This window comes from Myotis brandtii, unplaced genomic scaffold (assembly GCF_000412655.1).
Source record: "Myotis brandtii unplaced genomic scaffold, ASM41265v1 scaffold450, whole genome shotgun sequence".
NCBI classification, from domain to species: domain Eukaryota; kingdom Metazoa; phylum Chordata; class Mammalia; order Chiroptera; family Vespertilionidae; genus Myotis; species Myotis brandtii.
This window is the reverse complement of record NW_005367210.1, coordinates 1,206,646-1,220,435: the sequence shown is the minus strand read 5'-3', so window position 1 is coordinate 1,220,435 and position 13,790 is coordinate 1,206,646. Positions and strand designations below refer to the sequence as shown.

General features: G+C 40.3%; 1 protein-coding gene and 1 pseudogene across 2 annotated transcripts in view; one reads left to right on the top strand and one right to left on the bottom strand.

Moving 5' to 3' along the window:
* LOC102255918 overlaps positions 1–13,790 on the bottom strand; it is a 100,197-nt pseudogene that overhangs the window by 37,891 nt on the left and 48,516 nt on the right.
* The window catches only part of LOC102257432 (40S ribosomal protein S2-like), a 13,851-nt gene continuing 9,416 nt past the window's right edge, over positions 9,356–13,790 (top strand). Inside the window, exon 1 of one of the 2 annotated variants that reach the window (XM_014546544.1) lies at positions 9,356–10,118. In XM_014546544.1, the coding sequence (XP_014402030.1) occupies positions 9,565–10,118 (554 nt within the window). In that variant the 5' untranslated portion in view covers positions 9,356–9,564. Of the gene's footprint in view, positions 10,264–13,790 lie in introns of those variants that run through there. The other variant, XM_014546543.1, reaches the window with a different exon arrangement.

Below are 13,790 nucleotides of genomic sequence, written 5' to 3'. Positions count from 1 at the left end.
AGTGGCGGCAGGGGGCAGCGAGCAGCGTGGGGCGGCGGACATGGCCCTGATCACAGGCTATGCCTAGGGATCCTACACATGCACGATTTCGTGTGCTGGAGATTGGGGGTAACCAGTAAAGGGGGGTACAAGGCAAAGATGGGGAAAATATTCAGAAAATTTAATGCCTATGAAGGTTTAGAGAACACAGAGGTTGAAGGTGGAGAGTGGGTTGTAAATGGAGTCCTGGGGACACTTACTGTTCCAGACAGACATAATGAGCGGGTCATAATGGACACAAAGAGATGAAGAGGGTGGAGGACAATGAAGGGAGCCAAGGAGGATAGTGCGTACCATGGGCATAACAGGCCCAGGAGAAAATCAGAGATTTTATAAATTGGGGCAATGACTTCAGAGTTATGAGGAGGCTGTGGGCAACTGTCAACATAATGAGTGCATCTGAGGATGGGAGAATCTCAGACAAAGAGTTATAAGATAGGGGAGAAATTCAATGTGATGTAATAGAAGATAATTCACATTATAAATCTGTAAGGTTTCTAGTTTGTTAGAAAATTATAATATATTTCTAAATTACCCATTTTAATACATTATTTACCTTTTCTTCTGAAGATATGAGTATATATACACATAAACGTCTTCCTCATTATTCCTCTTACTCCTAAATTACATTTTTGTTACTATATTTACATATTGCATTCAGTATAAAGCAGAACCAAGTATATCTATTTGTTATGTAGTCTCAGAAAAAGGACATGGGATATATATACATATGTATATTATATACTAGAGGCCCGGTGCACGAGATTCATACACTCGAGGCAGGGGGGTCCCTCAGCCTGGCCTGTGCCCTTTCGCAATCTGGGAGCCCTCGGGGGATGTCCAACTGACAGCTTAGGCCCGCTCCCCAGGGACATCCTTAGAGCTGCCGTGGAAGCGGGAGAGGCTCCCGCCACCGCCGCTGCACTCACCAGCAGCGAGCCTGGCTTCTGGGCTTCTGGGTGAGCGGTGCTCCCCCTGTGGAGCACACTGACCACCACGGGCAGCTCCTGAGTTGAGCGTCTGGCCCTTGGTGGTCAGTGCACGTCACAGGGATGGGTCGTTCCACCATCCATCGATTTGCATATTACCCTTTTATTATATAGGATATGATAAGATATTATGAAGATGCAGAAATACAAAAATAGGGCTTCTAACCATACTTTTTAAGATTTTGTTAAGTTAGCATTTGTAAGGAAAGCCCACTGGTACTGGATGGTGTCCAGCAGTTACTCAAAATTCTACAGAAAAATTGGAAATAAAAGTTTATAACTCACAAGCATGGGTGAAGTATACAGCATGCCTGCAGGGGCTAACACAGGCAGGACAAGACAGGATGCAGGAAGAGAGTGACAGTACACACAGTGTAGGTCTGTATTAGGATCACTATGTGGAGTGCCATGGAGTTCTTGAGCTAGGTCCAGATTGTTCAACTCAAAGCATAATCAGCAAGGTTTGGCTAGCTCTTCAGAAACCTTACATAAGGGGCATACAAATTGAAGGCCCTGGGGTGCACAAAAGACTACTGTTCACAAGGACTGCTAGAGAAGTCCTATCAAAAACTTACCTTCACTTGTGACACTGTAAGCTGGTATCTGTATGCACTAGGGATTCATGGGAGTTCAGTTCTTTACTTAACTACACAAAATAAATGATAATGCTAAAACACCGCAGACTCTTACATAAACCCACAACAATACTCCCACTACATATTTTTTTGTAACCATCATAATGTCCCAGCAGGTACAATGAATAAAAAAATAAATTATGGGTAAACTCTTTACACATTATTTAAGGTTTAAGGCCTGTGAGTAAATGTCACTCCACTGCACTACAAATTGTTACCCACAATGGTGAATAAGGTGGGAAACATTAACACTGATGGCATGTCAACACCTCATTCATTACACATCACTGTTAACATATTTCAATTACTTCATCTTTATTAATGAACATATTAAGTCCACACATAGTCTAAACAAAGTATTTCAAAGCACATGTATTGTCTTGGGTTGAAATAAACATTACAAGCATTCAAAGATCATGAAATGAATTGAGATATAAATCACATGAATACTTTTGTTTAAAAAAGCCACAAACTTTTATAACTTTTATAACAAAAAAGGATTCAGTGGATACAATTACATTTGTCCTAATATTCACCCCCTTGGTATTTTGATTTATACTAAAAAATCATGTAACTTTCCTTACTAGATTCTCTAAAATAAGTATTCTGATTTAAAGTCATATTTGAAAAGTGTTACTGACTTACTACTTTCTACTGTGAATTCTCTGATATTATACATTTAATTTTATTAAAGTCACTTTCAAGCACAAATGCTGTGGGGTTTTCTGAAGTATGTATTGTGAGGAAATATTTTTTATCATTTATTTCAAAGGTATTTCTCATGAGTATGCATTCTCTGATATGCAGAAAGATTGTAGGTTCAGGTATAGGGTTTGCACATTCTTTAACATTTAAAGTTTTTCTCCAGTAAGAATATTCATGTGGCAGTTATGATGTACCTATAAATGCTGAAAACAATCTTTGCTGAACTTTTTATATTTGCATGGCTTCTCTCCACTATAAATTCTCTAAAGCAGCGGTCGCCAACCAGTAGTCCACGGACCACTGGTGGTCCATGAGGTCTGAAAGGTTGGCAACCAAGGCTCTAAAGTACATTGAGGCTTGAGCAATGGTAAAAGGTTTTGCCACATTGTTTATATTTGTATTCTTTCAGTAAAGCATAAATTATGTGATATTGATTAAGGTTTCAACACTGGGTAAAGGTGTTATCAAATTCTCTGCATTGTAAGGCTTCTCTCTAGTGTGATATTTAGTGAGGTTTGGGCAATGGTTGGAATTTTTTCCATATTCTTTATATTTATACTAGAGGCCTGGTGCACAAAACTTGTGCACTGGAGTGGGGGGGTCCTTAAGCCCAGCCGGTGCCCTCTAACATTCCGGGACCCCTTGGGGAATGTCCGCCTGCTGGCTTAGGCCTGCTCCACGCGAGGAACAGGCCTAAGCCAGCAGTCGGATATCCATCTCGCAGTCCAGGACCCCTCACTGCTTACCACCTGCCTGCTCGCTGCTCTTTACCACTTGGCTCGCTGCTCCTCAACGTTGCTGCAGAGGCAGGAGAGGCTCCCACCACCGCCACTGCGCTTGCAAGCCATGAGCCTGGCTTCTGGCTGAGGAGCGCTCCCCCTGTGGGAGTGCACTGACCACCAGAGGGCAATTCCTATGTTGAGCATCTGCCCCGTGGTGGTCAGTGAGCATCATAGCAGCCAGTCATTCTGGATGTTCTGCTGTAAAGGTTGCTTAGGCTTTTATTATATAGATTGCTTCTATTCTCTATAAATTTCCAAATATTTAGTACAGCTATAGCAAGGTTAAAGGCTTTGTCATACTCTTCACATTTGTAAAGCTTCTCTCAGGTATGCATTCTCATATATTTGGTAAGATTTGAGCAATGGGTAAAGGCTTTGCCACATTCTGTGTTTGTAAGGCTTCTCTATAGCTGAGTCCTCTGATGCTATAAAGGTTTGAACATGATGTGAAGGCACTGTGATTATCTCCACATTTATAAGGGTTTTTGTCCTGTGTGAATTCTCTGATGTTTGGAAAACGCTGAATACCAGCTAAAGACTTTGCCACATTCTGTACATTTATAGGGTTTCTCTCCAGAATGAATATTCTGATGTTGAGTAAGATGTGAGCCCCGGGTAAAGGCTTTGCCACATTCTCTACATTTATAGGGCTTTTCCCCACAATGAATTTTCTGATGTTTAGCAAGTTGTGAGCTCTCGATAAAGGCTTTGCCACATTCTCTACATATATAAGGCTTCTCGCCAGAATGAATTCTCTGATGTTGAGTAAGATTTGAGTTCCGGGTAAAGGTTTTGCCACATTCTCTACATTCATAAGGCTTCTCTCCAGTATGCATTCTTTGATGTTTGGAAAAGGCTGAATACCAGCGAAAGGCTTTGCCACATTCTCCACATTTATATGGAGTCTCTCCAGAATGAATATTCTGATGTTGAGTAAGATGTGAGCCCCGGGTAAAGGCTTTGCCACATTCTCCACATTTATATGGCTTCTCTCCAGAATGAATTTTCTGATGTTTATGAATAAATTGTGATAGGTACTAATTTCAGTGTGCTCTACAACTTTAAACAATATATTCTGCCAGGCCTGTGTGGCTCAGTGGTGGAGCATCAACCCATGAACCTGGAAGTCATGGTTAGATCTGAAGTCAATGCAGATGCCTGAGCATCTGGCTGGATAGGGGGTGTGCAGGAGGCAGCTGACCAATGCTTCTCTTTCATCGTTGATGTTTCTATCTCTCCCTCTCTCTAACATCATATATATATATTTCTGAAAATTTTTTAAAATACCCCAAAGTTATTATCTTCTATAGCTACTGTTCACATTTAATACTGTATGCTTTAAATTTATATAAAATTTCTTTTTTCAGATCAATTAAAATCTTTCAACCTCTCATCCATTCTATTCCTTTCTTTCAATGATTCATGTATATACTTCTATTTCATAATTTTATCCCTGACACATTAAAAACTTATCACTCTCTCCCTAGTTATGAGTAGTCTAGCAAATTGAATACAAATTGTTCCAGATGTCTTTATAAATATTTAAGTTTAGACAGCAATTAAGATTTTTGTTAGCTTGCATTTCTTTTTTAAAAAATTAGCTCATTTTAAAGAGCACAATACAAACTAGCTTTCAGATACATGCTGTAGCACTCTGACTTTTTGTGTAAATTATATTAGAGATTTTGAGTCTGAAAGGGAGATTGTGTCTTTTGTTCATATATCTATTTGCATAGAAATTCTTTTTAAAAAATTCAGTATTATGGGAGCAGTATTGAGCTCTTATAGATCTTCCTTTTTCCTGTGTCCATAGTTTTCACTCTTGTTTCTTCCACTGGACATCAAGACAACCCACAATGAATTCAAAACAAACCTTAAGAATTTTCAATGAACGTCAAAAAGTTTGGCTTTAAAATTTTGATTTATATTTATATCTACTCAAACACATGTAAATATGTGTGTGTGTGTATATATATATATATATATATATATATATATATATTCTCCCACAGTTATGAAAATTATAGACTCTGGAAAAAAGAAATATTTTCCCATGAAACAATAATACAAAATTGGTTAAGGGGTTTACAAATTCATGTATAACTTGTATCTTCATTTTTAAAATATCTCAGTTTTAGAAATATTTGACTGTTTAATCATATGCTACATTAAATCATTCAAAAATTATTTGCACAATGGACTAGGTGACTTTTCTAATATTAGACATTTTACTTCAGAGAATATATATTCATTTATTTATTTTAATTTTCACATGAGGACATGTTTATTGATTTTTAGAGAGAAAGAAAGGGGGGTGGGATAGAGAGAGATAAAGAGAAATTGATGTGAGAGGGAAATATGGATCAATTACCTCCTGCCTACACCCAGACCAGAGATTGAACCCTAAATCTACATGTGTCCCAACCAGCATTGAACCCACAACATTTCAGGGTGACACGTCAACCAACTGAGCCACAGCAGCCAGAGCAAAGAATATATACTTTTAAAATTTTTTCTTTATTTTTTATTTTTGTTCAGAAACACATTGTTCTGCCAATGTAACTAATGTCAAGTAGAGGGTAACTGCCCCACTTTGGCCATATCCATTATGTCTAACAATATTCTTTTTTCTCTTAATAGTCCCCTGCACATTACAAAACTTTTATTCAGTGTAAATTCTCAATGCCACATCTGCTATATCTTACCTGTAACATTTTCTGGAATGACACTTCTACACCTGACTTTGGCAACAAACCCTGGGTGACTTGAGAAGATATAGCTGAAATATAACAAAGTAATTATAAAATACACTCAGCTAAATATTCTTTAAATTTTAATGTACAGAATTAATACCTGTAAGAAGACTTCAGTGAGACAGAAGAACAGGAAGCACAAAAACTTTCTTCCTCCATGGAGATGTTAACTTACCAACAATTACTGATCCAATTACCTTCTAAAGTACTTCAGAAGCCAGTTCAAAGAACACAATATGCATCAGAAAGCACAAAATAAAAAAGTCATATCAAAGACGGAAACAAATTATGTACATTTGCCCAAAATACCTGCTCACTCTTTCTGACACAGGAATGGGAAAATATCATGGGCTCTAAATAAAAACAAAATATGTTTTAAACAGGGAAGTTACATAAAACTCACACACGCAAGCTTCTGGTCAAGATGGAGGTGTAGGTAAGTGTGGCACTGGCAACCTCCCACAACCACATAAAAAAAATACAACTAAACTACAGGGAAACCATCTTTCAGAACTGACTGAAACCTAACTGAATGAAGTTGTAAAACTAAGGACATAAAGAAGGCTTATCCAGACTGGTAGGAGGTGCAACGTCACAGAATGGACTGGGCCCACATGGTGGATAAAAATCACCAGTGACATATCAGCTGCAGAGGTCGCATCTGAGGAGTGAAGGGTCACAGCCCCACAGAAGGCCCTCCAGCCCAGGGTTCCAATGCCAAGAAGAGATGTTCCCATTACTCTGGCTGTAAAAACTAGCAAGGATTGTGGCTGAGTGAGACGGAGAGCTGATGGAATCCTAGGCAATTCCTCTTAAAGGGCTCATGCTCTGACTTATTCAGATTCGTGCCCTGTGAGCTCCAGTGCTGTGGCAGCAGCTTGAATGGCACCAGGGACATACAGGTTGGACCTGAAGGATGAGAGCTGTAGAAGGAGCTTTCTCCCAGGCATAAGTCTTGGTAGAAGCCATTGTCCCTTTTCTGAGGCTTTCACCCACATAGCTGGCAAACAGGAGCCACAGCTGAGTCTCCATCAATTTGGCTCACACTTTTCACCACACCCTGAAGATTTCCTGACACCACACCCCATCAACCTGAGGGACCACCAAAGCTGTTTCCAGTGGCTATTCCATACAAACAGCATAAATTGGCTTATGCTTCAGTCTTTACAACAATGTCTCAAACAAGCAGGATCTGGCCCCAGTGTACCCCCCATAACTCTGGCTATGTGGCCCCAGCATGGAAACTACGTAATTTCTAATTATTGGGATGTACACCTGAAACTAATATAATATTACATTGGCAACTACAATTGAAAAAATTTTTTAAATGAGTTAAACACACACACATACACACAACACACACACACACCAATTACACTTTCCAGAATAGGTGTGACAGGCCTTTAAAAACCTACCACAGCTGATAGTTATTTTTGTTCTCCTGTACAAAGCAAGTTTATAAAGAATGGGATAGCAACAAAAGATCACAAGGCTTATGAAGAAACAGAAAAACAATCCAACCAGAGGGACAAAATAAATCTCCATAAGTTGGCCCTAAGTTAATAAACATATGTTAATTACCTGACAAAGATATGAAAAAAAAACTTTAAAAGGGCTCAATTGAAAAAAACGTAAAAAACTATTGCCATCAAAATTAGGCATGACAATAATAAAAATGCAAGCAGACAGAAAGTATAAGAAAGAACCAAACAGATATTGGGAACTGAAGAATATAGTTAGTACGTGAATTGAAATATACAATAGAAACATCAGCAAAAGACTTGATCAAGCAAAAGGAAGGAGAAGACAACTTGGACTAACCCACAGTGTTCCTGGGATGTGGGAACCAAATTCCAGTATCTCAACCACTTCCCTCCCAAATTACTCAGACGCAGAAAACAGAACTTTAAAACTAGTTTAACTTAAAATTCCTCAGCAACGTGCACAGACTTCCCCAAGTTCACCAAGAAATCCAATAGTAGCCAGGTCATGCCACCCTTACACTGTTACAGGAAGACTTTGGATCTCACTGCAAATGTGATGGAAGCAGAAAGAGAATCCTTAGATGATGTTGGAGAGGATCTGTCCCTCGAAGCCAGAAACAGAAATAATCGTGACCCTCTCGAAAATCAGTTCCATTGAAGCAGATGTTTCCAAATCATCATATAATATCTGATCTTCGGCCTCTCACCTGGATCATCTGTTTCCTTGATTCCCACCTACCTGGCTGGATGGGTATTGTCTTTTTTCTCTTCAACTCCCAGGGCTCCTTCATGTGCTCCAAAAAGGTGAGTAGGTCTGGCTTAGACACACCTGTTTATTAGAAAAAGGAACATGGGCCATAGCCAGTTTGGCTCATTGTGAAGAGTCTCATCCTGTGAACTGAAGGGTCCCTGGTTTGATTCTGGTCAAGGGCACATGCCTGGGATGCAGGCTCGATCCCCAGTAAGGGATGTGGAGGAGGCAGCCAATCAATGATTCTCTCTTATCACTGATATTTCTACCTCTCTCTCCCTCTCCCTTGCTCTCTGAAATCAAATAAAAATATATTAAAAACAACAACAACCAAAAACTTATAAAAAAAGAAAAGAAAAAGGAACATGGGTTCAATGGAGAATCTCCAATTTCCAATCCAACCCTGTGCTCAAGTAAGAAGATAGGACATTGTAGAATACCAGAATATTCTAAAAAATTATTTTCCAAAACATTATTTTCTGACAGAACCTTTAACTATACTGGAGACAACATTTAAAGTTTTCAAATCTTGAGTTCCACTTCCAAATACATCAGGAAGCCTTTCTGTTCTGCACCAGCAAAACCCCAATTGCTTTCCTTAATAACAGGGATCTGAAACTCTATCATAAAAAGCAGAAGCTACAAGCAGACACTGTGCTAATGAAGAAAACAAAACCCTGCGGGTGGAGGAGAAATTCTGGAAGGAAGTGATCCTCACCCAGGAATACCAGGTTCCTGTAGTTCTGCAACATCACATCCATGTACAGTTTCCGCTGAGCTGGGTCCAGGCACGCCCACTCCTCCTGAGAGAATTCTATGGCCACATCACTGAAGGTCAACTGACCCTGAAATTAAAAGGAAATTAAAAGAAAAGCATTATTCAATTGACCATGGGCAGAGGTCATAAGGTCACCCAAAATGAAAAGTTAATAGAACCAGTTTAGACTTAGGACAGTATCCTGAGTTATCCAACAGCATCACTTTGACATTAATATTCTCTAATGTATTTTTAGAACGGAAGATGGCATATGATCCACAAAACCACAGTAGAAGTTTTACTTTTCTGAAAGATAAATTTTCAAAATACAGGCATCAACACAAGCATATCCATTTTTGAGTGCTATGTTTGAATCACAGAGGATCAACTGTACATATTTCTTAGCTGGAGAAGTCATTCTGAGTGAGCACAGTGTAGCACTTTTAAAATTTTAATGAGCTTCTTTTCCAAGGAAACACCAAATGGCGGATGACACCAGGGCAGAATAGGAGGTCTCTGGGGTTTCCATGGAGGATTTGGTAGCGGCATCCGGGCCCTGGGGGGTGGCCGCTGGGATCAGGGCAGGGGCTGAAACCGCGTAGCTCATGGAGGCAAGGCCGAGGGCAAGGAGTGGATCCCTGTCACCAAACTGGCCGCTTGGTCAAGGACATGAAGATCAAATCCCTAGAGGAAATCTATCTATTCTCCTTGCCCATCAAGGAATCTGAGATCATAGACTTTTTCTTGGGGGCATCCCTCAAGGATGAGGTCTTGAAGATTATGCCTGTGCAAAAGCAGACACGTGCTGGCCAGAGGAACCAGTTCAAGGCATTTGTCGCCATTGGACATTTTGGTCTGTGTGTTAAGTGTTCAAAGGAAGTAGCCACTGCCATCCGTGGAGCCATTATCCTGGCCAAGCTCTCTATTGTGCCCATGCGGCGAGGCTACAGGGGAAACAAGATTGGCAAGACCCACACCACCGTTCCTTGCAAGATGACTGGCCGCTGTGGCTCTTTACTGGTGCGCCTCATCCCTGCCTCCAGGAGTACAGGCATTGTCTTGGCCCCTGTGCCTAAGAAGATGCTGATGATGGCTGGTATTGACAACTGCTATACCTCAGCCAGGGGCTGCACTGCCACCCTGGGCAACTTCGCCAAGGCCACCTCTGATGCCATCTCTAAGACCTACAGCTATCTCACCCCAGATCTCTGGGAAGAGACTGTGTTCACCAAGTCTTCCTATCAGGAATTCACTGACCATCTTGTAAAGACCCCCACCAGAGATTCTGTGCAGAGGACCCAGGCTCCAGCTGTGGCCACCACATAATTTTATACAAGACAAATAAAGTGAATTAAGCCTGCTAAAAAATAAATGAACAAATAAACAAACTAATAAATAAAATTTTAATGAGTTCTGGGTGGGGCCTGAATTTCCATGTTTAACCAGCTCACTTATAACTATGGATGCCAATGTGCTGGTATATGTGCCATACCTTAGGATACCACAGAAGAAGAAAACACAGGAAAAAAATTCATATACAAGATTTTGACTGAACAATTTTATGGGCTTTACAGGTCTCATAGATTAGTAAGCCCATCAACCACAGTTGTTTTAACATTTACATATTAATTAATAAATCACAAAAGTATTCAAAGAACAATAACATTATTGTTCATTTTTTGAAAAATGTTTTTATTGATTTTTAGAGAGAGAGAAAGGGGGAAGGACAAAGAAACAGAAATGTCGATGGGATAGAAACATCAATGAGCAGACTCCTGCATGCCCCCTACCAAGGATTGAGCCCTGAACCCGGGCATGTGCCCTAACAGGGAATTGAACCAGTGATTTCTCAGTGCATGGGTCAAAGCTCAACCAAGTGAGCCATGGATATTCACTCTTTTTAAGGAAAATATTTTGCAAAAATATCCATAAAATGGTAGAGCCTGGGTGTTATTCCAAACTTTACCTCGAATTTGTCAAAAAGATCACAGGCCAGTACACAGACACAACCCTCATGAATGTACACAGCTGTTGTAACTGTAAAGAATAGAAACAAGAAGGTAAGAAGAAAGAAGAGGTCAAATAATGTTAACATTTTCTGCAAAGAGGCAGACATAAAAATGGAAACTATGTACACATTATATGCGACACAAAATAAACTGTTCATGTCAATAAAATTACCTGAAAATCAACATTAATGTCAATGTGTCAATGTCACAAATCTCTTTGTGAAAGATTGTCTTTGTATTTTATAAACACAAAAGGGAGGTAAACACACCATGATAAAAAATATTAGCATTGCTGAAACCGATTTGGCTCAGTGGATAGAGCGACGGCCTGCGGACTCTTAGCCTTTTATTTATTTGATAAAAGTTATCTTTGGTGCTGATCTGTAGTTTATAAATTTAACACACTTGAACATCCATTACTATGATGCTTGTAAACATTTTTGAAAATACAAAGCACTGATAAAGAAGAGTGTATCTGTGACAAGTCGGTGAAATACAATAAAAATGTACAGGTCTGGGGCAAAGCAAGTATCTCCAGTGAACAACAACAACAAAGGAACCTACAAATAAGCAAAACTGAAAAGCAATGAAAGTTTCCAAAAGAAATGTGATCATTTATGCACAACTCTCAAAAAACTTTTGACACCCTTATTTAAAAAAAAACAAAAATTAACTCTATATTTCAGGAATTGGGCAGAGAACACCCACACCAAGTGAAAATCAGGTGCAAAGGAAGGGACATCAAGTGACAGAAGGACACATCATCACTAACACCAATTTTATACAAAATTGATTCCACAAATACCTCCTATACTGTATAAATCTTACAGTGCATTTAAAGAATAAGGCATCCATGCCAATGTAGACAGCAAGTCACTGCTAACGAGTTTTCTTTTTCAGAACTTTCTGATCTAATCCCGGCCACTAAGGCCATCCTGGTTAAAGGTGCTTTGTCTCAATCCTGTTCTGCAGAGCAGATGTTGCAGCCATACGAAATCTAAAACCTGCATGTTCCTTCTGCAAACACCATCTCAATAGGGAACTCGGATATCAATGCCTTCCCATGTTGAACTGTGGCAAAGAAAATGTTTTGAAAAGTTGAAGATAGGGGTTCAGAACAAGGCACCCTAAGATGTGCTTCAATGGCACATGCATTATGTTGAGCTGAAGGCATCAAGACCCTTTGGGTTCAAGAGAAACTTCTGCTCTCCCCCTGAACTACCTAAAAGAATTTAAATGATGAGCCTGACCTGTGATATATGTTAAACCAAAAATGACATTTGAACTACCTAGATGGTAAGGAAACTAGTATTTCCTGAACATGTGATTTCCTGGAAACAATATTCTAAAGTCCCAAGGTGAATTACCTCATCCCAGGCTCAGAATGTCTTATATGCTAAATTTCCCTTTCAGTCTCTGAACCTCTCTTTCATGTGGGGTCTCTCTCTGTCATGTGTGTGCAGCTCCCATACATATCCCCTCTTTCTGATTAGGCCAGGTGAGAGAACTTTGAAGGTAAAAGAAAGTACCTTCTTCCACACAATGGTCATTAATATACGGTGAGATTCATATGGGGGACCTGGATGGACACAACAGACAGAAAGCTGTGGACAAAAACGCAGAGGTAGCTGACTTTATCTCCCTCCTAAAGGCCTGCTTCCTTGCAGATGTTGAAACTGCTCATGTACTTAAGCAGTTGATGAAGGCTTGACTACTACATGACCTTCTCGGGTGGCTCTAGTGAACTACGCTGCCATCTCTCCCTCACAGCGCAGGCGCTAACAACCAGACAACCCCATAGGAAAAGGAAGTAACTGCACCCTGAAATGGAAATCTCCACCAGCAGGCCTTTTTCAAACCACCCTCCTATGTGCCCCAAGCTTGTTAGAGCCGCCAAGCTGCGCCTGCCCCTGAGTCAGCTCAGAGGACCTTCCTTTCTTCTGTGTTGTCTCCCTTATGATCGAGCATAAGCCTAAGAAAATTTCCCAAGATATATCTCTAGAGGTTCCTCTTGATTTCTATCCTGGGGAACCCAAAAACCCTAAGCGACAGTACCATTTTAAAGAGGGAACATATAGAATCACAAGGAAAAAAACTAAGCAGGTGAAAACAACTTCGTGTTGCAGGATCATCAGAAATAGAGAAACAAAGGTCTGCACCACCTACATCCATGAACTTGAGAAGGAAAAGCAGACACAGAACTGACCCAAGACAGAGCGTTTACCTGAGAAGCAGCCATATTGTCCTCTTCCTCCTCCTGCTCTGGGTTGTTTTCTCAGGCGACTTTATGTTGACCAATCACACCTGCATTTTGAGGATATGTCTTGTTGTCACCACACTCACAGGCAGAAGGACTTGAATGATGAAAAATTTCACACTCCCCTACCCTTGACACAGGAGAGATTAAGAAACAATGAGATGCTACATGAAGACCAACCTATTTTTCTCTCCTGTCTTCCCTTGCTCTTCCCTCCGACAGACATGCCCAAATTCCAACCCAGCAATGAGAAAGTAGGCTGCACTTCTGTTCCTCCCAAACCCAAGAGAGGACCCTGGACCAAAGCCCATTGTCAACTCTCACAAATGCACTGGGGCAGGGAGCCCTTCTGCTCAACACTGGCGACACTTTTGAATCACCTGGAACACCACACTAAAATGACAACGATGTTCTACCCAGAGCAGTTGTTCAACTCTGAGGGGGAAGGCACAGGCACTGTTATTTCTTACAACTTGTCAAGTGGTCTAATGGAAGGGGACCATCTAGCTAAGTATTTCTTCTACAGCTTTAACGTGCATACAGAACCGTGGGGATCAGGGTTTCACTCTAAAAAGTTATGATTCTGTAGAGCTGCAGTGAGGCCCATGAAATAGCATCTTTACTTAGTG